This window comes from Amblyomma americanum, chromosome 1 (genome assembly GCF_052857255.1).
Source record: "Amblyomma americanum isolate KBUSLIRL-KWMA chromosome 1, ASM5285725v1, whole genome shotgun sequence".
Taxonomy (NCBI): domain Eukaryota; kingdom Metazoa; phylum Arthropoda; class Arachnida; order Ixodida; family Ixodidae; genus Amblyomma; species Amblyomma americanum.
In genome coordinates this window covers 305,559,983-305,586,643 of record NC_135497.1, presented here as the reverse complement: position 1 = coordinate 305,586,643, position 26,661 = coordinate 305,559,983, and the positions used below count along the sequence as shown (strand labels likewise).

Sequence of the window (26,661 nt, the reverse complement as noted above, 5' to 3'; positions counted from 1 at the left end):
TCGGTTATAGCGAACGAGAAACCACCGTAAACTCGCCGCCATAGTAACAACGTTCGCGCTTCCCGTTAGCGAGGAGGCTGAAGAGCGCCTCACAGCACCCATGAGCAAGCCTGTGGAATTTCCTTTTCTTTCTTCCTGGCAACAACAGACAGACACCTGTAGCATGCATACCGTGTACCGTGTTGCTGTTACCGGAGTACGGGGAGCCCGCACGCCGTCAGTGCGGATGCGCAGACTGCCTTGAGGCCGCCAGGTGGCGCCAGGTATCCGGCGGCTGCACACCGAGACCAATCGGTGTGTGCTTACTGCGTGCTCACAGTCGAACCCAGACATATCTAAATCGAGAGAATTGCGAAGTAGTTCGATGTATCGATAATTCGATGTGTATAAAAATGGCAATATATAATCTAATCTGCAACATATAGACGCAAGAATGTAGTGACACGCTAGTGACCTGTTTCTTGGTGCGAATTGCCACCCGCAGGCGTGCTGGCAGCGCACCGTACGCTAGGATTTATTAGTACGAATGCCAGAACTAGTTGGTAAATTATTATTAAACTACAGAAGAGAAGAAACAACGGCATAGAAGAAACACACAGCACCGTCCTCATCAGTGTCTTCCTTCTATATTGCGGTTTCTTCTCTGCTAGGCTTTTTGATAGTCCTAACCTGCTGTGCTAATGGTGCTTTGGAACTAACCACTGCCTATCACAAGATGACAAATCGTGTTATCAGTGTTCTGTATATAGAATAATCACTCACTAAATTTGAAGTTCCCACAACGTATTCGGCAGCGAAGCACGCCCGTTGTGGACCGCCGCTAATCTTTAGGTAGGTAGGCTTCACCGCATAACGAAGGTGTGGCGTGGAAAACGAGTACGAGAGACCGAAGGCCACTCTCAAGCATACCTCACGCTCACCTCGACACGCGGTTTCAAAGCACTAGCGCTGCCAGCAGGTGCTCAGTGCCGTGCGGTCGACCTGTCTCTGCGCGCGAAAAGTGATAAAATAGTGCCGTTAGGGGAAGCACCAGGTGCAGGGGCACGGTGTGCAGTTCGATATATCGAATGACCGGCGAAATTAGAGTTCGGTATACTTCGCTACTTTCCTATACTTTTACACAGAATTTTCAAGAAGATATTCTGTGTGTTCGATATAGCCAATAATTCGAAATGTCTTGGTTCATTATATCCGGACTTGACTCTATCGCCTCAAAGAAGATTGCTAGGAGCAAAGGTTTCGACATTCAAACTTCCTACAGTGCACATCGAGGAAACCCCCGCAGCTGCCCCTCACATTTTTGCGGACAGGTGCGAGTGGTACCTCGACGTGTACTGTAGGAAATGTGAATAAAGTGCAGATCCTATAGTGCAGTACTCAGTTGTGCCCTAAGGGAAGACCCCAGTGCAAAACGTAACTGCTCACCAATCTACCAGGAATGCACTATTACCACAAAAAGCAGCTGCCAACTGAAGTGCGAAATCGAGGCAGAGTTCATTGACCGATTAGGGGATATCTGTATGTCGAAGCCGTCTACCGCGCTGTCATCGAAGGAGTATATTCCGCTCTGCAGTTCACTATACATTATTGAAAGTTAGCGCTCCTGTGCCACCTGTCTTTCTTCACCATCCTCGTCTGGTTGTGCGCTTAAGCTTTTATGTCATGTTATACCAACACGCCCAAGCTGCAACGTCATTGAGAATATCTCACTTTAGCAATAAGTGTCACTTTGGTTTAGTTTAGTATTTTTGGTTTTAATATGGCAAAATCCACTTACTACGAAATTCGGTTACAACGAACACAATGCATATAACCGGCAGGTTTCTTTATAAGAAGGCCCGACTTAGCACTTTCATGACCGGACAAAAATGTTCGTTGTCTTAGCAGCTCCCACAAAATGCCGCAAATTGCGTCGTTTCTCTCTTATTACTGAGATGTGGAAAAGCTTCAGCTGCATTTCGATGTCCGCATTGTTTATGCATGTAATGCATGAGGTTCATTTTACTTGGAAGCGATCATTTTACGTAATGCATGTCCATGATGCTTCCGAAGTAATAGCCTTGCATCTCGGTCGTCTTCACTTTTGTTGACAACAGTAGCATGTAATGTAGAGTTTTGTAATCTAATATTGATCAGTTTACAAGTAATTCTAATTCAAGAGGCCATTTATTTATATATTTATGTATTAATTTCTAACGCGCACTGTACCCGTTGTCTCATGGTCGCTTCGAAGGCGACACCGAGGCAAAAAATTGCGACTGTAGGCTGATGTACTGTCCACATGCACCCTGTTAAACACATATTTGAACGAAAACAAGTCTTATGTCAAACAGCTTTATAGATCAGCAATTGAGGGCTGAATTTTTCTTTCCCAGCTTCTTTCGCTCGTAAGCTGCCATGAATTTGAGTAACTCTCGGAGTAGCAAAAAGCACCACAGCCCTTCAGCTGTGCAGAGGGAACTGGAAATCCGCAAAAATATACATTTAACTGCGCCGCGTTGTCGCAGGCACGAGTACGCCGAGATTCGGCCAAAAGCGTTGGGTTTCGTGCAATCGCATAGACTACCGTCAAATGAGCCTCTCAGTTAAGGCCCACCAGTGGAAACAACGCGTCCGGTAAAACGGAAACTGTGCCGAGCGCGCGCAGCGCAGAATGCAAGGGGTTCGTTTCACGCATATGATTTCTGAGAGCGAAATAAAAATGCAGTTCTTAGTTCTTTTGTGAAGAAATGAGGTGTAGAACTTTGTCAGTGATTGATTCGAGATTTAAGTGCAATCAGACTCGTTTTTATCTAACAATCACCGCCGGTATGTATGACCATTTGTCGTCATAAATTTGACAGCAGCATGGGCATCCATCCTCCGCAGTTTTTACTCTTTCATATCTCTTACCGAATGTGTGCTGTCGGTGAAAGTTTTAGCGCTGTTTTCGCCGATGAGGGATATGTCAGTGCACCCTGCCGAGGTCTGTGTGTGCAGTTTCTTTTAACGCGTTTGCCTTCTTCTGTGCGCGTGCGTGCTAGTGTCTACCTGCGCTGTTAGCAACATGTGCCATCGACGCGACAATCTATTTATTTGCTTTTACAGTCGTCCAAAGCTTGCCGTTGCCACATTCCTGCTTCTGTCTGTTGTCGGCTGTTCGGTGGCAGCGTGGCAGGTGGCCAGCCACAACATGACACCTTTCCTTGTGGCTCTGACGGAATCACCATTGTAAGTGAAATAATTTTGCTTTTTGAAGTCTTACTCCATGTGTAGTAACATACTTTATTTCAGCACTAAAATAAGCGCCCAGCAGGTAGGCGGCTTGATGGCCAGACCAGGAACAGTTGACCCGCCGGTGCGGAAGACTCAAACCAAGCACTCCATGAGAGAGGGGGAGGTTTGGAATATACTGAAACGAAAACAATACGTTGCAATGGCTCCAGGACACTGATTTAACACTGCCACTGCTTGCGATAAACACCTAGGCAACTCAGCTCATTTACAAGAGAAATGCTTCTGCTCAGCTAAGCTTGGCAAGAAGGTAAAAGCTGTTAGGTTGCAATGAACAGAATTAGAGCTGACTTCTACTGATATGGCCTAATCTAGGCACAAGGAATTCGTTGAAAGTTTCGCAAGCTCGCTCAACAATACGCGCTCGAAACTTGCGCCGAAGTAGACTTTTTATTCTTGAAACATCCTGCGGTGGCGGTTCGTTCTCGTGCTCGGAAATCTGGCCTTCTACAATCCTGTCGAATCAATGCGCACTGTAGAACATCGAGGAAATAGTGAGTGTCTCCAAGAAAAAAAAAGGCCTCTACACTCCTCTTGTTACGTCACGCACCTTCCCCGGTTGACCATACGCTCGCTAATATTTTGGCGGCAGTCGCTACTTGAGCTTTATGTTATAAATTCATGCTGTAGTATTGTCAACCGGGCAAGGTGCGTGACATCACAGGAGGAGTATAGAGGCCTTTTATTTCTTGGAGGCACTGGCATAGTCATCATGTGCAAAGAGCTGTTCAGCGTTACAGCTTCCACACCATCAGCTGCTGGCCATGGTTCCTGGACATAATGCGTGACTGGTCAAAGCATGAGACTGACTGGTCATAATAGCTGACGCCCTTAACTTTGCCCATTTACTGCCATCAAAGGCAGCTAGGCGATGCCTTGTCACTTTGATCCCCCAATTATTTCGAGAAAAAGTTTAAAAATCTCAGCTAATTTTCTATTTGCTCATTCCTCGTCTTTTATCATTTCAGTCACAAAAGTGAGTTGCTTTTGCGGATTGTTCTTTTATTGATCCAAGAAAAGTTGCGCCAAGGACAGCTTTCACGAAACATAGCTTTCCCGCGATATATAGACGGATTCTGACTGTGGTTGATTCCTCGCCCGTTAAAATGTGCAGCATTCATCCGCACACACGTGTCGAAACTATTGGAATCGATCGCTGAAGCGAAGGTGTTAGATTCTCATCAGTTACATAGGTACTCGCACGAGCACTCTTTGTTGTGTTTTAGCGTTCGGTTAGCATTATTCGAGCCAAAGAAAAATTAATTCTGGGCAGAATTCATTAAAAGACCAATTCAACGTGGTCGTCGAAAATTTCTCAATTGTCAGGAAAAAGTGCGCTTTCTGTCTGCTTTATTTTTCATGTGCGTCATCATTCCTACATCATGCATAATTTAAGAACTAGCTTAAAAGGCCTAAACACGTCATAATATTTCTTGTGCGGTCCCGTGATGCGAAAGAAAAAGAACTGAAAGCTAAGCAGGATCTGCGAGTACGACTGGTAACTGGCGATACTAGTGGGCTCTCGTATGATGAGTACAAACTCAGGCCCTGTGACCAAAAAGGCCGGGGTTGCAGTGGCTGTCACTTAACTACACAATCATGCTCTAATTTATGCCCTATGTTGAGAAAACAATTTGGGCGCTTGCTCCGCTGACATCGGTGCTCGTGAGAGAAACCAGGGGGCCTTGATTGGTCATTTGCTTCCCCACCTTCTGTTACTTTCGGAATGATTCACATCAAGACCAAATTAAATAAGAACGAAATGCAGCCTTACAAAATAGGGACCTAGCTTAATGGCACGTGGGTAACATTGATATTGCTGGTTATAAAGACGTGTCCATGCAAATTATTTCAGTTTTATTCCTCATACAACGTTAATTAATTTCTCGTGCAACCAAGTTCAGACCAAATCCGTTATGCTTTTTTGATCCGCATGTCTGTGAATGGAGCGAGCGCAAAAGTAGAAACATAAATTCATATGCATGCTACCAATAATAGGAATGACTTCCAAGTTGTATGCCGATATCCTTTTTTTACATCTATTGATTTTGTATAATCTCCATGGCCTTTCAGAACCAGCGTTGTAAGCCTGCGCCCGATAATTTCTAGTTGCCTTTGCGGCCCCTTAAATAGCATTCCAAAGGGTAAACAGCGCTCACTCGTGATTTTGCAGCTGCATCGGTGGCGAACGAATGTTTAGGTATTAATAGATGTGCACACTGTAAAAAAAAGAATTTCTGACAGAATCTAGTACAGCTTAGAACACCGCACGTGCTAGAGACAGTCACGCGCTATTTAAATGAACTTTGATCACACTTTTCTAACACTGTTCAGTTAATGAAATCAGTATGCGGCAAAAAAATGTGCGAGCATGCTTTTCTTTTTTTTTCTCCAGAACGTTCCTGGCCACTCGTTCCTACTACTTCTTTTACCCGCACTATCACGCCGTTTGCTACTTCATGGGATGCGTCACATTTTTCTTTGTTAGGAGGTACAAAGAGAGAAAGGTATCTGAGGTGAGTATATCCGTTGATATATTCGCGTAACTTGAAACAACAAAACGTTTCGGTTAAGTCAAAGCATGCATGGGATGTGCAAATTTTGTTTTGACATAATTATACTATGCAGCGCACTTTGTAATATGCCACTAACATAATGCAAATTTCGAACTCTTCTGCGATGAAAATGAACCAAAATAAATAAATTTGTCTCCACTCCTTGCAATGGGAAACGCGGCTGACTTGCTCCGAAGCTGCACCTCTCACAAGCCTCACCCTTCATCAGCCCAGACGGCACTTTAGCAGTTCTTGAGTGTATAAGATATTAGACTTGAAGAACCGCGCTGCGGCAGTAGCTTTTGGGCTGCGTATACGCTAAGCTCGGCGTGCTTGACTTTTATCCCCTCTTCTTTCACTTCTTCTACCCTCTACCCAAAAGGAGGGTAGCCAATGGGACATTCTGATTGGCCAAACATTACTGCAGTTCCCGTTCTTTTCGCTCTCCTTCACTGTTCCCGATCGGGAAAAAATGCTAGGGTTTTAACGTAGCCGTACCGAGTAGACGTGTGAAAGCATGTGTTTAGCCTGACTGGCTCATGGTTTTGCTTTTCTGGATCGTCGGAACGTCTGGCGACGGTATTACACTCAGGCTTAGCTTTGGTCGAGGTTAGGCTGATCTGACCTGATCGCGCCGCAGATAGAAGTTGATGAAAACGACGACGTGCAATGCACAGCACGGGAGTGCGTTGCACTTTAACACGAGGCGTGATCGGTTGCGGCGGTAGCCTAGTTCTCTCGTACAGTGGCCAGCGAAGCTGATCTGTTCGCGATGCCACGGATTCGAATCCCAGTCACAGCAGTATTTATTCATTCAAGGTCAAGGCTTCAGCGATGAATTGGCTTTTGCAGCTTCTGTCGCGAAGTAGAGCTTTCGCTCTAAAAAGGCTGGTTTCGTTGAAGGCACCGGGTAAGTGTTCGAAATGAGGAAAGGTTCATGCGTGTGACATGAATAAATGAACGGATGTGTATTTTAGGTTTCGAATGTTGCATAAGGCATTAGTAAACACGAATTACCACATTAAATTTGCCTACGCTCAGTACCTGACTTTTAGAAGCCGCAGGGGTGGCGCAGTGGTAGTGGTGCTCGGCTGCTCACCCAAAAGGCGCGTATTCGATTCCGCCCGCGGCGGTCGCAATTCGATGGAGGCGACATGCTTGAGGCCCGTGTACTGTGCGATGTGAGCGCAAGTTAAAAAACACCAGGTGGTCGAAATTATTCGGAGCCCTCCACTACAGCGTTTCTCCTAGCCTATGTAGCTTTGGGACGCTAAACCCCATAAAATAAACCAAACTTGTGACTGAATTTATTGTACCGAGTTTAGGTAGTCGAAAGACTGTTGCGACGTCACAAGTGAGCACCAGGTCACACGAGGCATGCAAAAACTGCAATAGCTCTTTGTTCGGTTGCTGCCATTCCGGTTTTTAGAGAAGTTTATCGTGAGAATTTGAATCAATTCAAACGGCAAAGCAGTGGTTATGCTGCAGTTTTTGTAGCCCTCGCGTGATCTCATACTCATCTGTAACAACGGAACCATCGTCTGGCAACTGAAACTGGAGCCCAAACTTCAGAGGAAAGAATTAAATTACAAAAATTATTAATTGAGCGCTGATGTATGCCACGTGCTGATCCATGCTTACTAATATCGCACGCATCATTCCAGAGTAAAAACGCATTCCAAAAATTCTCCTTTTACAACGTATAGTACGCCCAGTATATTTGACTTAAGTAATACAGTCTTTTGCATGTCACATGCATGCCTGCAATTACTGCCAGACATCATTGATGTTTCGGCTGAAATTTTGCGCCTACTGCTATAGATGCGGTCAGAAATTACATGGCGTACAGCGGTCTGGATAGTACCAGTAAATCATAACAGTTCTCAATATAAAACTCAATATTTTATCACGAGAACAATAAATTAAACTTATTTAGAAAAGACTAGCGCTATAGACGACGACACAGAAATAGAAGTACACAGTGTCCTCGTCTCTAGCGCTAGTCTTTTCTAATTAACAATGTACATCCATCTAGCCCAGCTTTCAGCCTCGAATGAATTAGACCTTTGCTTTGCCGACGAGAGCGTTCTTCTAACTCAAAAAGCCTATCTCTAAAAATTGCTACCAGTCTTCGATGAAACGCTCCGCATATGCCGAACGAATGACGTCCAGAAAGGACTGATGACGGAATCCCTGTGTCTAAGTAGCATAGGACGCTGCGCTGTCTCATCTAGGCCTCTGTTCAGAAGTTTACGTTTTGGATCACTGCAGCCGGAGAACCTCATATAACTAGCGATGCTACCCGACGTAGTCTACCCTAAAACCATAAAGGTGTTGGTTACCACCACGGCGGTTACCACCAAGGTGTGGGTGGGTGAGCTTTGTGCGCGTGGGCAGACCACACTGGGTGCATAAATTTATTTATTTTGCCACGTGTTGCAGACACCGGGATAAGCTTAAAGCTTGCTGGCTGAAGAAATGACATCTTTAAAATATCAAATTGTTTCAGCCCTGAAGTGATCAATTAAATAATTAACATCCCATAAGATGTGGCTCGAGCCCATATGTTTACGCCACCTAGAATTACAATTACCTCGACCAGAGGCGAGAGCCTTTTTCTTTTCTCTAATAGACTGCGGCGTGTTTCAGGGGGGTAAGTATTTATTTCGACAGACCGGAATTTGGCCCCAAGCGATGGGCTGTGAGAGGAAGCAGCGCTGTTATGTGATGGTAGAAAAGGAAGCAACATAAAAAGGCTGAAAATACCGCAGGAATCGTATAAATTGAAAGAGAAAATTGCTTTCGAAATAACATCTCAGCGCATTTAATGCGGGAGCAGCTTTATGGCAACTGCAGGTAGACTCCGATACCTTGTCTTCCGTGTCCTTGAAAGCAGTTCGCGCGGACGTGATGCAAGTAAATAAGGAGCCTTTTTCTTGCGAAACTTCAGACATATTGCTTTCCATACCTACCTTGTGTTGCTTGTGTGCTCTAGCGGAAGACCACAGCACACTTCCTTTTAGTATGCAGCAAGCTATTGCAGCGTGCATCCAGATACCTACGCTCTATTGCAATTCTGCATTCTCCTCATGAAAGCTCTCACAACGATGCCGCCAATGAGGAAAACAACATTTCAGTCTGCTGAAACCAGCTCGTAATTGTAAAGGATCTGCCTTCCTTTAGAGGATTTCGTCGTGCCTCTCGCTCACTTGCAAACCTTCTGATAGAAATTCAGCGGGGCACTCCGTCGCCTACTTTCTATGCTTTCTTTCTATTTCCTTTTTTTTGAAAAATAAAAACTGAAAAAGAGGGGAGTTACGAAAGAAGCGAGAGAAACACGCGCGCCGATGTCGAGACCGAACCCAAGCAAGCTAAAACCTTCAGTCCTAATGCTAGAGCATTAGAGGCTCCGGTCATGAGAAAAGACGGCGGCTACCTGCCCACTATGACAGGTAGGAATGAAATTAATTCAAATAAATTCAACGCAATTGCCGCCTGACCACCGTGGCACTGCGCATCAGCTCATTAGCCGAGAGACGGGCAGCCTCTCGAAAAACTGCCTGTGCAAAAATGAGCCCTGCGGGAGCTCGGGAAGAGCGACCTCTCACAAGCCCCACCAGTGGCTGTGTTTGAAAAAGCCGCCTTCCGGGGTAGTGACGTATCGCTTAACCGCTGCACCACTGCGCTAGTGGTGGTATGAGAACTGCATGCGATCTATGATTCTATGAAACAGGAGTACTTGCGTGGGAGGGCTCTTTAACGCTACCGCATTCTACTCTTAAGGGTAGGTTGAGCGTCGTCCAAGTTTTTAACATCGATGTTCTAGCGACCGAGCCGTTCTTTTTTTTTCTGCGCTTTCTGAAATAAAAAAAGAACTATTTCACAAAAAGCTGGTCCCCTTTAGGAATCATAGAGTACAATGCCGCAACTTGTGACAGTTAACGTAAACAGAGATACGGGACTGTAATTTCAGTAAGACAGAATTGCGGAAGTGCCTTTACTAAATACCTGTGCGCAGCAGACAAGCTCAGCTTGCCAGGCCACGACGGTCTGCGGGCGCAGTTCCGGTTTGTTCCTAGGGCTCGCACTCGAACAGTGCTGCAGACAACTTGCGAAATCCAATATAAAAGGAGGCCAAGATCTCAGAACAGCTTATACGATCCATGCTGTGGAGGGGCGTGCCTACTGTCGTCGCACGTATGTACGGAAGGAAATGAAAAATAAAAATCAAAAATTGATTTTGAGGAAATACAAGGGCGCAGCAACTCTCGCACTTTTTGGGGGACACCTCAACCGCGCCGTGAGGAAAAAGAGGAAAGAGAGAGAGATTGTGTTTTGCCATAATCATTTGCAGTCTATCTCGTCGCCGAGGCAGGTGTAAGCATGATATGTATTGCAGGAAACTAGTGACGCATTCTAGAACGCCTCATACATGATAGGCGCGCTCGCTTATTGGCCAGGTCCTTGACTGCCGAACGGGCCGCAGCCCTCATCCGCTTCTACTCATCGACGCGCGCACAACATGCGTGGCCCCCGTGCCTGCTTGCGATGCTTGAAGAGCCGCTGCAGTAAGCAGCTTCATTTCGAGCTGAACAGCGCGCCTTCGGCCTTAGCATTTCGAAGCACAATGCTTACGGAAGAAAGATGGCGAAGACGGCAAATGAAAGCAGTACAACAAGAGACAAACAGATGAACACACAGCGTAAGAGTCTGCGCCGAGGGCCACGCGTGGTCAAAGAATCAGGGAACCATGTCGCTATGTTTTGCTCCGGCGGACGTTGGAATCTAGTTTAGGGTCGAGGCTTATTTCTGCTGGATGCCATTTGAATGGAAAAGTTCGGAAGTGTGAGCGTAAGTTCGACCTCATTATCGGCTTCATGTTTGCCCCAAGCTTCACCAAAGTTTCCAGACGATGCTGGTCTGAGTTTGTCGAGAGTAGGAACTAAAAGCATTTCATGCCTATCAATTTATTTTCTGCGTTGTGCATGCGTGGCAGTATGTGCGAGCTGCGGCCGCAGGCGCCTTGCAAGACTACGCGTATTTCAGTCATTATAGTCCAAGGAACGAATCTCAATAAGCGCGCAGCATTTTTTGTTTGCTTTCTTCATTGCGGATGCACGATGCGTGCGAGCACATGCGTGCGTATAATGACGTCAGAGTGTTTGCAGCCAGCCTCACACTTTTTTTCGTCGAGTGGAAGACCGACTGTTATATAGGGCCGTCATTCTAACACATGCTTACTGTATTTACAATGTTGCGGGACGATAAACATCTGCACGAATGCGGAAAACAACCATAATTTCAAACAAGTTACTGACACGTAGCCATCTCCATCAAGGTGCTGCAGAGGGCGGCTTGGTGCATTGCCATTGCCGGCGGGCTCTGCTCCATCTGCATGAAGGGGCCGTGGTACCGGACCAAGGATCCGACCACAGTTTTCGGCAATCTGTGCACGGCGTTCTCTGACCGCATCCTCTGGTCCGTTTTCCTGGCCTGGCTTACCTTCGCTTCTGCCACCGAACGAGGAGGTATGGGCTGGTACTGCTCATGATTGAGTCCCAGACAGAAAAAGAAAGAAACGACGTGTATCGGCTAGTTGGCAACTACTGCAGACCTGATGACCTCAGCGCTAATTCTGGAGAGAACAGAAGACCTAAAATAGGCCGCAGCCCTTAAAACAAGCAAAACTGAGTCGCTGTACTGTAGCTGGTTTGGCTAGTTTTGCCCGGTTTTACCGTTCGGGAAATCTGAGACACCTCTGCACTTCTTTATTATACGCGTACATCCCTGTAGCCTTCCTATAACGCCATGCACACTGTGACGTCATCTCACGGATTTGGGCTGGTTGGTGCATGATCTCGTAACGGGAACAGTGCAGCACGAAACAAAAAAGAGAGAGGCGGGACACGACGCTGAATAACAACCAGATTTTTAATGCACGTTCGTCGAATATATACATCTCGCTCGTATAAGAAGGAAAAGAAAAAGCATGAAAAACGCACAAGATGTACACGTGGTGAAATATTAAGACATCGCACGTAGATAATAAATTTCTCTGTCACGAAGCACTGTTGAAGGTATGCAGACACATACGTCGCTCTTTGGTCGGATGTTGAAGGCTTCTTCAATCTCCCTGATTCGTTGATCAAAATATGACGGGATGATCATTGTGTTGATAACCTGCGGAGCGCATTCATGCTCTGTGTAATGTTTTGCTAATTCACTGCTGATGGCGCCATTTAGGGATCATTTGTGCTCTCGAAGTCGTTTATTCAAGCAGAGCCCTGTTTCACCAATGTAGGTGCGTCCGCATGACAGAGGTATTACATAAACTCCGTTTTTCACACATTTCACATGTTTTTTCCGGTGTTTTTCTTGCATTGATTTTTTCTTTTGCTCGCTGTTGACTTTGGCGCACAGGCTTCTTAACTTGTTGGGTGCTGACATAAGCACTTTTACACCAGCTCTTGCTCCTACCCTTTTGAGCCTGTGGGAAATGCCATTAATGCAAGGAATGACCGCGTACGGCTTCCTTTATTTCGATGTGGTTGTGACATAATTTCTGCCTCTAAGTGCTTGCATAATCCCTTCTGCAACACTGGATTTCAGTCTCGTCGGGCAACCTGCTGCTTTCAGCCGACGGTTCTGGGTGTCAAAACTGCCTTGAACTTCATGATGACAGGATCTCGACAATGCAGCTCTCATTGCTGTTTTTTTCTACCCCCGCTTGATGATCTTGGAGTGCGCAGATGTGCAGGGGAGCAGTTCCTTCTAGCTTCGTGGTCCGTACCGCCAGCATATGTGAGCTTCTAGAAAGGCTAGCGTCAAGTCAAGAAATCGCATAACGTTGTTTACCGGGAGTTTACTTGTAATTTCTAGTCCTAGTTCTTCTAGTCCTTAGCAAAAGCAGCAATGAGAGCCGCATTGACGAGATCCTGTCATCATAAAGTTCAAGGCAGTTTTGACGCCCAGAACAGTCGGCTGAAAGCAGCAGGTTACCCGACGAGACTACTATCTAGTGTCGCAGAAGGAATTCTGCATGCACTTAGAGAGAGAAAATATGTCACAACCACATTAGAAGAAAGGAAGCCGTACGCGGTCATTCCTTACTTTAATGACATTTTCCTCAGTCTCAAAACGGTAGGCGCAAGAGCTGGTGTAAAAGTGCTCGTGTCAGCACCGATCCAATTAAGAAGACACGTGCGCCAAAGTCAACTGCGAGCAAAGAAAACCAATGAAAGAAATAGAACCGAAAAAAAGGTGAAATGTGTGAAAAGAGGGTTTGTAAAATACCTCTGTCATGCGGACGCACCTACATTAGTCAAACAGGGCGCTGTTTGAATGAACGGCTTCGAGAGCACAAAAGATCCCTAATAATAAACTGCGCATCCCCAACCCTCTCCCTCCACTGCGCCTTTCACATCACAGCTGTCGTTCCTTTGACCCCCCTCCCCTCCATACTTAGAAGATGCTAACTACTGCCCTTAGTCACCTCTGATGAAGGAGCCGAGTCGGCTTCGAAATGTCGAGTTAAAGTTAAAATTTTTGGTTGGAGATGTGCAGTTTATTATAAGTCTTCAAACCCAACCAGACAGGCAAATCTGTCAAAATGTCTAGTTTTCAAAAGATCCCTAAAGGGCGCCATCAGCAGTGAATTAGCAAAACATTGCAGAGAGCATAAATGTGACCTGCAGCTTAGGAACACAATGGCCATCACGTCATATTTTGATCAACGGACCAGGGAGATTGAAGAAGCCTTCAAAAATCGACTAAAAAGTGACGTATATGCGTGAGCATACTTTCTATAGCGTTTCGTGACAGCGAAATTGATTATCTGCGTGCGTTGGCCTAATCTTTTATCACGTGTACATCTTATGCGTTTGTGATGCTTCTGTTCTTTCCTTATTGCACGAGCAAGATGTGTATATTCGATCGAACGTTGATTACAAATCTGGTTTTTAGTCAGCGTTGATTACCGCCTCTCTATTCTTTGTTTCGTGCTGCGCTGCTCCCGCCACAAGAACACGAAATGTGCCAAAATTTTACACACAAAGGAAATATGAATTCAAAAAGTCGCCCGTTCCCGCCCATATAAAAGGAAATAGCTGCGCAATACAGATGAAATTTCAGTTCATTAGATGTGCTCTTTGCATTTAAATGAAAACAAACAGGGGACGCATATGTATGCACCATTTAACACACAATGTACGGAGCACTACGGCACCAGCATAAAATAATGGCCAAATTTTTCTCTAGCTCTGAGAAATCAGAAAAAAAAGCAATAAAAACATAATACAGGCTGAAAGTTGATGCAACTTAAGCAAACATTCTAAAGGGTACAAAAGCATATAGGCACACGCAAAATCACACGCATGTAAAGAGCAACCTGGGTGCCAAAAAAAAAGACGATATGGGCGTACGATACATATACGCGGTTTCAGGTCACGGATATTCTGCAGGGTGAAAGTTGCCTCTGGCTTTGCCTCTCGCATGAGCCTCTGAGTAAGCTTGAGCGTGTTATCAAAACAGGAAAAAAATTAATTTTATGAGGCGAAAATAAAAACGAGCATAAACCAACATACCTTGACGACATTGCCAACGGAAACCCGGGGATGAAATAAAATGCTGCAAATATAACATGAATTCAACGCAGCCTTCTGTCCTGCGCCTTCTCACGGCACAGCGAACGATCAAACATACGCCTTACATCCTCGTTACACCCCCGTTTTATTTTCTTGTGACTAAGCGTGGAGAAAATACTGCTTGGAGCCGGATGGAAAGGGGGGACGCCTTGAGGTAGAAGCCCTGGTGCGCCGCACCCATGGTATAGCAGACCGCGCGTGCGGCACAATACGGCGTAGGAGGCGAGATCAAGGGGATCAAGGCACAAGTAATCCGGTGGGGGTGGGTTGAATGTCAGCGACGCGAACACAACACAAACTATACCGCTGCTACAGGATGGCAATGTAGGTAGTGCAGGTTAATCCATGGGCACTCGCAGCACGAGTCTGGTGGGCTTCCGAAGATCTCTCCCGCCCATGACCGCAATGGACGGTCACGATGCCACCAACAACGCGCCACAGTCGTCGGAGGCGCTGAGGGATGCAGAGTGCGCGCTAGGAGTCGCCCATTGCCTTGAAATCCGCTGTCGCGAACGACGCCTGTAAGAGCGCCATTATGGTGTCGGGCCGTGAAGCTGCGCAAAAGACTTGCGATGCGCCCCGCGCTGCTGAATCAGTTCCAAAAGGAATTATGTGGGCACGCCGTGGTGCGCAGGAAAACTGCCATGAATCCGTAGCTACGAAGTTCACGACAGCCCAGTGATGAGAGCAAAGCTTCCGCGCGCTGGGGCTTGCGCGCGAGCGGCTAAGGGCTGCGCGAATACGTGTGCGCAAGATGGCTTCCGTCCAGCGAGGAAGCCAGGCGAGCGCAGCGAGGAAGCCGGACGAGCGATGGGAGGCCATTACTGCGCCTCTGCTAGACAGCGGCGAAACGAGGACTGCTGGTAGTTGGAGATGCCTGCAGGGACCGCCGCACCGTGCTGAATTGGGAAACACTATAGAAGACTGGCGCGTAGGTGACCGCCACTCCCGGCAGTGCGATGAAAAGGCAGACCGCCGTCGCCTGCCTGCCTGCAGCATGGAGCCGACGGCCCACGAGAGAGATGCGGGGTGAAATGCGCTTCCTTCGGCTGTTCGAACAAAACTCTTTGATCTCTCAAAACGGCGAGTGCAAGAGCAAAACCTTCTCTCCCCGTAGTTTTTGGCGTGCGAGAGAGAGAAAAGGGAGCGAGGAGTCATTTTATATTTTTTGTTGAAAAGCATTGGTCCTAAAAACGTGCTCACAATTACCTTTCTGGGACCAAAATGGTATGATTTGTTTTTGTTTCTGCTTAACACCCTCAAAAAGCGTTTTTAGGCCATTAGTGGGCGCACTTCCCTTTTGCTTGTGTTTCTGTGCTCTGCCTCTACGACCTGGAAATGTTCGATAAATGTTTTACTGGGACTGGGACATTCCATCCTTTCTGGGCGCACCTGGGGAGGTACGTTGTTTGCTGGGTACCTATTCATCGATATCAGAAGTGTGTGTCTGAATTGTGCATGTATTAAATATTCCACATTTTAGCCCACTGCGGTCGAATACGAACCCAAATACACGCGAAAATCGACATTCCCAGAAATTTGGAATATGTAAAACTAGTTGTAACTGCCGCAGTTGTACATTTCACAGAAGAGTGACCGTGAAACACTACTGCTTTCTCTCTGTAATTATATTCAATCCGTTAGAAAAGTCAAAATTGAAATACCGCAGTGTGGTGACAAAAGAGACAAGCCGCCTATCACTGCGGTGCATTGGAAAGCTTTGTTCTTTGCACAATTATAGCGGGCAACCAGTTTTATTTTAACAGTCATTCCTGAGCTCATAACAGATGAGGATTGCATACGCTAGAATGCAGCAGTGCAAACAAGCCTGGAGAGTTGTGCTCAGAGCCAGTCAATGGTGAAACATGCAGAAACAAGCTGGCATGTTGTCTGTACAACTCCGAAAAATTCTGAAAGTGCCCATGTTAATGAAAACAAAGTGGTTGCTTAGTACTTAATAAAAGACCATACATGCCTTTTGCCTTCAGTGTAAACATGACATGATGTGGGAGTTAGTAAACTGGCTTACATCTGGACGGCTCCTGGTTGAGGCCAGGAAAGAATACTTCAAATACTTATGGAAACAGGATGCACTGACCATGCATAGTGGTTATCTCAAGCAGAATTTGTAGAAATATATTTACAAGGTGAAAGCTGTGTTGTTGCAAAATACAATGAAATAAAAAATAAGCATATAAGTGTGTATAGGGCATACATTCATGTATCCTCTGATATAGCTTTGCAGTAATGTTTATGACATTTTTCTGAGCAGAAAAAAATGAAGAATTGTAACAATGATTCTGGTTCCCAAAACAGCAGATAAAAGTGAGCATTGTCTGCGCCACTTGTATACAATTTTGGAACGTGCTAGCTGTTGTTGTTATTAGCAACATCTTCTGCAAAGTAAACCTTATTTCATTGCCAGTTTGGTTTTCAAACTGCCAAAGTTCCCTTTAGGCATACCTTATGTTAAAATGATTTAGTTGTTAACCTAACTGCTTGAAGATCTTTGCCTAGGCTATGCCTATATTTCGGCTTCATACAGGGAGTGTATGAGAATTTAAACAGTCCCAGAAGGTCTGCATGTATTAGGCAAACAAATTTCTTGTTTTGTGGCCTTTTTTTCAAAATATTGTGCCAAAATGATACCCCCTTCAGGGTCTTCTATAAAAACTCGTGTTATTAATGTGAGGAAAACAGAAACTTTATAAATAAATTAATAATGAGTACAGGTGTGTCCCTTTCCATGCGTTTCACTGACGTCAATGTAAGAAAATCACATTCACACACAAAACTCACATCAGCTGTAATCTGACTCATTCGTGACGACAGAACTGTGTGTGAAATTTAGCTTTATTGTAGAGAAGGAGACACCCTTTTATAAACACTAAATGCTGGCCCCATAACATACCTGGCTGGCCATTTCAGATGAGGATAAGGATAAAATGACACACGCACAGAATAGTCACATGCGTAAACATACGCACCTAGCATTTTGACCACATCACATTATGGAAATATCTGTGTTGTTTCGCTTGAAGCAGGGTAGGATAAAAGCACCAAGGAAATACTGACACATATAAGCTCGTAATAGAGACGGGTATGGGTGACAGTAAAAACTATTAATGCAGTCCTATTAACATTGCCAATTAGGCCATTCCCGAGCACAGAGACGATTGTTCTGGAGTGCTTGAATGTTGATATTGTTAGTGGGATGGCAGGCCATATAGCAATCAATGAAAACTAGTTAAATGAAACAGTGAAAAGAAGCGAGGCAGCAATGTGGGCTAGTTGGCTGTACATTTGATGGGAATAACACGCTACACTCGGACAAAAACCGACATCTGAAACGACGGACACAGGACAAGCGCGCCCTAACAACTAAAATTTATTTTGGTACGAGGGCACATACATTTCATGCACATGCTCAAAACAATCAGTTCGTTGCCACCGGCTTTGTCGCACGCTGCTTGGTTTCTTGATTAGTTCAAACTCCTAACTTGATAACAACATCGAGGGTGTGCTTGCGCACTCATCTTCACCGGCCTCCCATATCTCAAAGTCTTCTTTTATTTTCTTTCCTGTCCCTTGCACGAGCTAAAATTGTAGTTCGTTCAAAGTAAGGTGAACATTTGGGATTTGCACAATGGGGTGCTTGTCCTGTGCCCGTCGTTTCAGTTGCCGGTTTTTGTCCGTGTGTAGCGCGTTATTCCCATCAAGTGAAAGGAAGGTTTTTATTAAATGTAAGAAAAAGGGAAGAGCCAAGTGCAAAATCTTTGAGGTTGCCCGAGATTCCAAAAAAAAGGCAGGATGACCAAGAATTAGCATGGGCCAACTGCTCTTAACTGGCTATGATCACTTAAATCCCACTCAGAACTGTACGATGCAAGACATTTTTTATAAAGGATTTTATCGCACACTTTCTCAAAGAGACGAAAGTGCAGGTGTATGTCACGAAGAACGAAAAGTTGGCTATCACAGGTATGTTCTTCAAAAAGCGTACCGATTTGAAAGGAACAATTTAATGGGGCACAACAATTTAGCAGTGTGAGAGTACTTAATGTTTTTCACGATTAGGAACCCATGCTAGTCATAGAAATGATGCAATGATTTGGTGCTTTTGATATTATCAGAACTAAAAAATTTACCACATTCTGCTGTATATGCAGCCATGCCTCGTTAATATCCACCGTGTAATATGATGGCTTGAATTATGGACAGTTTTTCTGGGGATGAAACTTTATCAAGGCATGCATGCCTTAACATGAAAACTTGCTGTTTGGACAAATGGCAGGGTCTAAATGCACAAAGCCAATTGAGACCCGCATATTTTTGTTGTGTAATATCGACTGCAATTGTGAACGTCAGGGCTTTGGTAATCAGCTACTATAACATAGCTGTTTGGCGACAAATACAGAATGAATCATATGGCTGTTGCGCCGTGAAATTTCCCTCATACCACTTGAAGCATAGCATGCAGTTTTTGTTAAATATTGAACTGCCAGACACGCTGACTCTCTCCGCTTGCACTTTCTGACTGAAAAAGCGCTTCTTTTTCTGGTGTCAAAGTCATTGGCACTGAAAGGCTTTGCGACTCATTTCCTGGCGCACTTTGTTCACTGCACAAATTAACTAAGCCGCTCGCTGCCTGTATAACCTTTTTTGTTATAATCGAACAGATGTTTACTTGCGACACTAATTTAATGTTCTTTTAAACAAAGCACACGGTAAGAAGAAAAAAACCAAAGCATGTCGGGCACAAGGAGAACTTGTCAAAGGTGCAAAGCAAGGAATTTGCAAATACAATCCAATCAGTAAGGAAACGGGTTGAAATTAAATGTGATCTCAACCTCGACAGGTCGATGGCTACACAGGCACTGTAGGACTTTCAGAAACGGCTCAACGTCAGCATTACAGGGCCAACCACAGTGCAATAGCGCATAGCACATTTTGAAAAATGAAAGTAAACCATGTTAACGTGGTTTTGGCATATACACAAATATGGCCTTGTCACGGCAATAGGACAAGTGTGAGGAGATGTGAGTCCACAGAAACGTACAGCTGAGCATTGTGGGAAGTCAAACAAGCATCTACATTCAAGCAAACAAATTTAGAAATGCAGCAAATACAAAGAAGGCGAAGGAAATCTAGGAAGCATTCTACATCTCTGACAAATACATTCTCATACGCCCACCATCGCCTTCATCCAGCAGGCAAATAATGTTCAGTGCAGGCAGTGGCAGGTACCTGAACACAGCAGATGCATGTGCATTGATGACATTTGCTTCTAAAGGCTTCGAGAATGTTTCACACAAGCTGGTGCTGCTTACCTAGGAAGCGCTAGTTGAGAACTGTTCGACACGAATAAAGCTGAGTTGTTGAGCACCTCGGCGACAGCGGTGTAGTGAAAGCAACAATGAGTATGGGATCAGGCGCTGATTCAAAGAGTACAGTTTCTATCCTGATTGTCATGGCTCACGGAGCACTTCGAGATCGCTGCATTTTACCAATAGCCAGGGCAACCACGGTAATGGACTTAATATTGCAAGCATTTGTTAAAGATCTAACTTCACTTCACGCTTCCAAGCAAAAAATAAATTGTAATCACAGCAGTTTACTGAAAATGCTGTCCATTTTTAATGACGATTCGATTTAAGGAAAACTCTATGTAAATTTTGATCCGCAACCAAAGTGTTCATATTAATAAGGCACAATTGTATATGGGTTGACAGCTTTCAGACGCGTAAGCGTCTCCTGTGGTCTTTTTTTTCTTTTTTGGCATCAGACAGAATGAAATGCTCATGAACAAGAGCTGCACAAGTGGGCCCATATTAGAGACTTGAAACACAGGTGAAGGTTTTGCGACAATGGTTTTTGTTCGTACATAAGTGTTCCTGAACTGGTGATATGTTACAACCCAAACAAAACACTACCGCTTTGGCTCTGACCATGGTCACATGCAGGGGAAGCTGGATTCATTCAATTTGTTACGGAAATATTTATTGCAGATGTGGGCCCGCGCAGCCGGCAGGGAATAAGAAAAAAAGACGCTCCAGATGTGAGATCAGCCATGCACACCGATGTTTTCACACAGATTTCACAGTGCCGCCAGCATACCATCGTAATCCGGCCACTCATAGTCGGAATATGCACTTTATGGAGCACAAAGCCGTAGAATGCTGGCAGCGCTTTTGTAGTCCCGGCAGAAAAAGCTCAACAGCCGTGCAGCCGAGGTCGTTTCGCATACGCAAATCACAAGTTTCAGAATGGTCTCGTCGCACTCACGGCATTCGTCTAACACAGTAAACACGAAGTACGATCGATATCGGTGATGGCTACGACGAAGCACGACTTGTGCTGGCGATCACTGCAACCGCTGCCACCAATGCGACCCACTGCAGAGCACGAAGTTCATTTCGTCACGTCGCACTCACGGCATTTCTCAAACTCAGTGCACACGCGTGCACCCGAACCAGGATATGCTGTAGCCTGTACAGTTCAAAGTTCATTTCAGCACTCGGAAAACAAGGCTTGCGTAGTAAGGTTTCCAAACGTAATTATACTTGCAGGCGATATCACTAACGGACGCAAAAGCACTCGTTCCGACTGCAATCACTTTCACTACGCTGACACTTATCACAACTCTGTGAAGCTTGCTGTATGCACAGGAAATTCACCCTGGGGAGCTGCTTCTCGCTGCTGTTCGTGAAGATCGTCGCACGAATAAAGAACACTTGAAACTATAACAAACGACTCCAAATAAACACATCGCGAAAACCGGCACTGTTACGTCTGGCGTAGACAGCGTAGGTTTGTAGGCCGCTCGGTCAACTCAGTGTAGACTACGACAAAACAACTTGGGGGAAACTGCCGCTTGCCGCTATTGCACACGTTGAAGGTCGAAGTCGCTGTCAACACTCGTAATGTGACATGCGGCAAATATTATGTGTTTCTCGGCACAGCGACCACCTACTAGGCTTGGTTTCTCACTCCGCTTTGCGGGCGGCCATCTTGCTGAGGAGGCGCGGCCTGGCACCACTGCGCTGGCACGTCACGGGACAGCAGCCAATAGTGTGATGCGACCATCCGCTCGTGCGGAAAAAAGTTGAAGTTGAACCAGCTTGTGCGCACAGTCGGTTGCGTTCATGCGGTCCATTGTTCGGCCCTTGCACAGCCCTTGCGCACAGTCGCAACGACGCGTGCGCATGGAAAAAAAAGTGATCGTGCAGCGCCCTTTAACCATGCGGCCCGGCTGCGACCCTGAGCCGAACACATCGCCTGAAAAGCAGAACACACTCGCAGCGGGCTCTGTGCAGGGAGGAGGATGAAGAACGGCGGAAATGTAACAACATAGGAAGCGAAGCATCGTATAGCAGACCGCGCAACCGATTTTCTTCGATGATGTGAGCTCCCGCGGCAAACCACGCGCCGAGGACCACGAACTGCAAACGCTCTCTGCAGGCCCTGTTTAAGGCGAGAAAAGTTTTAGCGTGCTTTGTGTGGTGCTCGACAGAGCAAATTGTGAGTGGTAATTTCTACTGCCGTTACTAATAAATATACTCAGCGCGAATGTGGCCAATGGGCCTGACTTGAGGTTCCTTACATTCCTTTGTAGGGAAATTTTACTTCGTAAAAGCGAGATATTATATACATGGGCTCCTCTAAGAGTTTACAAGGGGGATGAGTAGTCTTTCGTTATATTCATTATTTTGTTAGAAACCATTTCGTTAAAGCGAAGTTCCACTGTATTAAGAAAATATTTGCATTCTCTTAGCCTAGATGAAAAAAAAAATGCTTCCCGCACCGCTGCGTTAAATGATGTCATGTTAAATGATGCTGCTAAGAAAAATCCTACTTTAATCTCTCTCTTTACTGTTCTTTTCTCGCACACAGGCTTCGTGAGCACGTTTCTGTCGTGGGGTGCTTTTGCTCCCCTGAGCAGACTGGCCAACGGCGTGTACATCATCCACGCATTCTTCATAGGGCTCACAGTGCACATTTCCAGGGAAAGGATGTTCTTTTCGCACTTCGTCGTGGTGAGTGCTCACAATAAGTGACTTAATCTCGCAAAATACGCAATCTCCTTGCACCTTGTTAGTGGTGCCAGGGAATTTAACCTGAGTGAAACCTATTTAGTCCCCGTTACTTCGGTGCACCATGAGGCAGGAAGTGGCAAAAATAGAGAAATCCGCAAAACCTTCGTGTTCGCGAGCAAGTTTAGCAGATTTATTTTGAAAGAACGTTAAGACCCAAGGAAACGCCGCCCACAAAACTCATGAAAACGCACAGCCATAGTAAGTACGGATAGCTATAATATGAAAAGAGACACCTGGGAATTAAACAATAATCCCCCTCGTTGGTATCAAATTAGCGTTTTAGGGTAGCTCAGCTCTCTAGGTGGGTGGGATTCATGAGCTCTCCAGCTCATGAATCATCGTTGCAATCGATGAGAGTTGGTCGTACTCTCCCGAGCGTATACAGATCGTGCCCCGCTAATACAACTCCTTTTAATATAGACGACTCCAATTATGGACTGTTTTTCTGGGGAACAAACATTTTAAATGCATTTACGCCTCGCTAACGTGGAAACTCTCTGTCCGGACAATGGCAAGGTGAAGATGCACGGAGCCAATTGGGACACGTGTATTATTGACCCGTTATTATGGACCGCGATGAGAACAGAATTCTAAAGGCGGAACCGCATGGCGCGATTTCAGGCGCGATTGACGCGCGGATTGTGGGACGCGCGCGTTATTTTGACGCGTGCCCAGTATGATCCGTCATGAAATCGCGCCGCCGCGTGCTCCTACTCGGAGTAGAAAAAAACGCCTCACGCGGCGCGTCCGCCAATCAGAGTTCAGGTAAGTCACGTGGCATTTCGTCACGTGGCATTTTGGGTTTGTGGTTTTGCCACCAGATGGCCTTGCTCTCTGCGCATCTCGACGGAACCTCTTCGGTGCAATTTTTTTTTCTCGGCTGAACTTGCGCGTGCGTCAAAGAAAACACGTGTTACCGTGATTTCGTTCGCGAATCATGTTCACCTGAAATGGACAAAGCAACCTTCAACTAGGCCCTAATAACTTAAGTGGAGAAGCGTCGCGTCCTGTGGGACGTACGCGACCGCAACTACAAAAACAACATGAAACGTGGCCAGGCTTGGCGAGCTATATAGCAGATGCCCTCAGCGTAGACGGTAAGCACCAAATCTGAATCTGTGCACACGTGATGTGGCTGCCCTGCTTGTTCTATGTACATTCGCCTCGACAAGCGTGTGAACTTGGCATGTTTACCCGCCGTTTTCGAATTTATCTCGCTGGCAGAGAGCATGCCGCCGCGACGCGAAAGCGCCGCTCTCTTTTTTCGTGCGGGTGCTCGCGCGTCGCGCGAAAAACGCGCCATGCGGTTCCAGCTTAAGTGCCTCCAACAGATTTCCGCCCTTACAAGTTCCACCCTACTTTGGGTGCGGCAATCGCATGCTTTGTCATTCGTTTGGGTCGAACTTTCATGAAATGCCACGGCTGTTCGCACATGTATATTACTCCCTTTCACAGCCTTGTGCACGTGTACCTCCAGATGCTTGAAGAGCTAGGTTGCCTGTTACAAACGACACTAGCAATAAAAAGAAAGAAAACAGCCACATGCGTACCAGCACATGCACTAATCTCAACTAAGCTTGTCGTCCGGTTGAATTAGGGTGGCTTTAGTACATGTAGCTTGTGCTGGGATCCGATTGCGGTTATCAGCAACTCCTACAAGCGACCTCCCTGTTGATTCTTATCTGCTATTCTTCGCAGGTCTCCTTCTCGTTCACCGTGCTCGTGTGGAGCTACATGCTTGGCTACCTGCTGTTCGTCTTCTGCGAAGCGCCGACGGATAGACTAGGGAAGCTGATCTTTGAGCCACGACTCAGGAAGGCGAATAATGACAGGAACGATGAAGCGCTGAACGCTAACGGACCGGAAGAAAAGTTAATATGCGCCATCGCCACACTCGGAAATTCCGAAATTAGCACAGCAAGCTGCAAGGGCAAGAGCATATTCAATGATTTTCACTACGCTAGCAGCAACTTGGCAAGCTGTCATCTTTAGATGTCTATCTGAAGGGTTAGTTTCTGATGGAAAGCACTGCCCGAGGCCGCAGGTCAGAAGAAAATGCGCGCATGTAAAACCAAGCGCCAGAGACACCATATGCCACGTATTTTTGCTTAGTACACACCACTGAGTCACTGCTACGTCACTCAGGAGGTGAACTGCAAATCATAATCAATGAGTTAGACAGGCAGAGCAGATCGATGGGTCTAAAAATTAACATGCAGAAAACCAAGGTAATGTCCAACAGCCTAGCAAGGGAACAACAGTTCACAATTGGCAGCGAGAGCCTAGAAATTGTGACGGAATACGTCTACTTAGGGCAGGTAGTGACAGCTGATCCGGATCATGAGAGGGAGATAACTAGAAGGATAAGAATGGGGTGGAGCGCATATGGCAAATTCTCGCAGGTCATGAGTGGCAGTTTACCAATTTCTCTCAAGAGGAATGTGTACAACAGCATAATCTTGCCGGTACTCACCTACGGGGCAGAAACGTGGAGGCTAACGAAAAGAGTTCAGCTTAAGTTAAGGACAACGCAGCGAGCCATGGAAAGAAAAATGATAGGTGTAACGTTAAGAGACCGGAAGCGGGCAGAGTGGGTGAGGGATCAAACACAAGTTAATGACATCCTAGTCGAAATCAAGAGAAAGAAATGGGCTTGGGCAGGGCATGTAATGCGAAGGAAAGATAACCGCTGGTCCTTAAGGGTAACGGAGTGGATTCCAAGAGAAAGTAAGCTTGGCAGGGGGCGGCAGATGGTTAGGTGGGCGGATGAGATTAAGAAGTTTGCAGGCAAAGGGTGGATGCAGCTGGCAAAGGATAGGGCTAATTGGAGAGACATGGGAGAGGCCTTTGCCCTGCAGTGGGTGTAGTAAGGCTGATGATGATGACACACCACTTGAAGTAACTCTACCTCACACACACGTCAGAAGATTTTACCTTTAAATGACGACCTCCTATGACAAGAAGTTTGTCCAGGAATAAATAATATCAATGGATAACCTACTACTATTTCCATTACTGTTTCATTCGGCCAACGCAGAACGACATTTTTATTTTCTGATGCTTCTAGCTGGTCGTTTGAAAGTGATTTTAATGGCGGCCGTCGAGCCTCTGAGAACGCAGCGTTTTCATCACGATTTCGGAGGCTCCGTCTGTGCGCTGGGTCGCTGGAACCTTTGGGATCGCGGCTGGCTATATTGGTTGGGGGCAGCAGCAGCAATAGGAGCACTATGCATGTCGTAACCAATGCTTGTCGTTACCAAACTTACCGCTGAGCCCCTGCGTGATCCCCTCTGACCACAGCTGCAGCGGAAGTTTCTGGCAGTCGGCGCGGCTTCCAGCAGGTGCAAGCCAGCCGAAGAAAGGCAACTGCGAGATAAACGAAACATGCTTTATTTACGCTATTTACAGCAGCATGGTACAAGGGATCGATCGGCACGGTGGCCGGTAGCACTACTTCTTTTCGAGACGAGGTTCGCTCGGTCACTGTCAACGAATAACCGCTTGTTGCGTCTTTTTTCTCCACCCGCTCACGGTCTTCGGGCTCGCTTTAGGACCCGCGAGTGGTATCCCAATATTCTCCCGGCCCCAGCCGGGGTTGCCGACTCAACACTGCCGGCTTGCATCAGCCTCCTCCGCAACTGCAGCGGGGAGCCGTCCGGAACATTGACTCACACGCTGCTGCAAGACTGCATCAGACGGCTCTGCGACGGTTCGGGCCCGCTGCGCCATGTGTGGGTGATTGGTGGACACCCGCAGGGCGCGGCAACATGAGTTGCGGAGCACTGGTCAGCACGACGCTTGGCTTCAACAGAGGCGGTCAGTGGAGGGAAGTTGTCTGGTGAAACTCCTCGCAAAACACAACTGAATGGCCACCTAACGTGAATAATAATAATTGGTTTTGGGGGGAAAGGAAATGGCGCAGTATCTGTCTCATATATCGTTGGACAGCTGAACCGCGCCGTAAGGGAAGGGATAAGAGAGGGAGTGAAAGAAGAAAGGAAGAATTAGATGCCGTAGTGGAGGGCTCCGGAATAATTTCGACCACCTGGGGATCTTTAACGTGCACTGACATCGCACAGGACACGGGCGCCTTAG

At 46.2% G+C, this 26,661-nt stretch overlaps 1 protein-coding gene across 1 annotated transcript in view; it reads left to right on the top strand.

Moving 5' to 3' along the window:
- LOC144098413 (nose resistant to fluoxetine protein 6-like) overlaps positions 1-25,095 on the top strand; it is a 52,918-nt gene extending 27,823 nt beyond the window's left edge. The window contains exons 11-15 of the mRNA XM_077631025.1: positions 3,088-3,210; positions 5,669-5,789; positions 11,167-11,356; positions 22,364-22,506; positions 24,265-25,095. Of these exons, the coding sequence (XP_077487151.1) occupies positions 3,088-3,210; positions 5,669-5,789; positions 11,167-11,356; positions 22,364-22,506; positions 24,265-24,558 (871 nt within the window). The 3' untranslated portion in view covers positions 24,559-25,095. The remainder of the gene's footprint in view (positions 1-3,087; positions 3,211-5,668; positions 5,790-11,166; positions 11,357-22,363; positions 22,507-24,264) is intronic.
- The last annotated feature ends 1,566 nt before the right edge of the window (positions 25,096-26,661 follow it).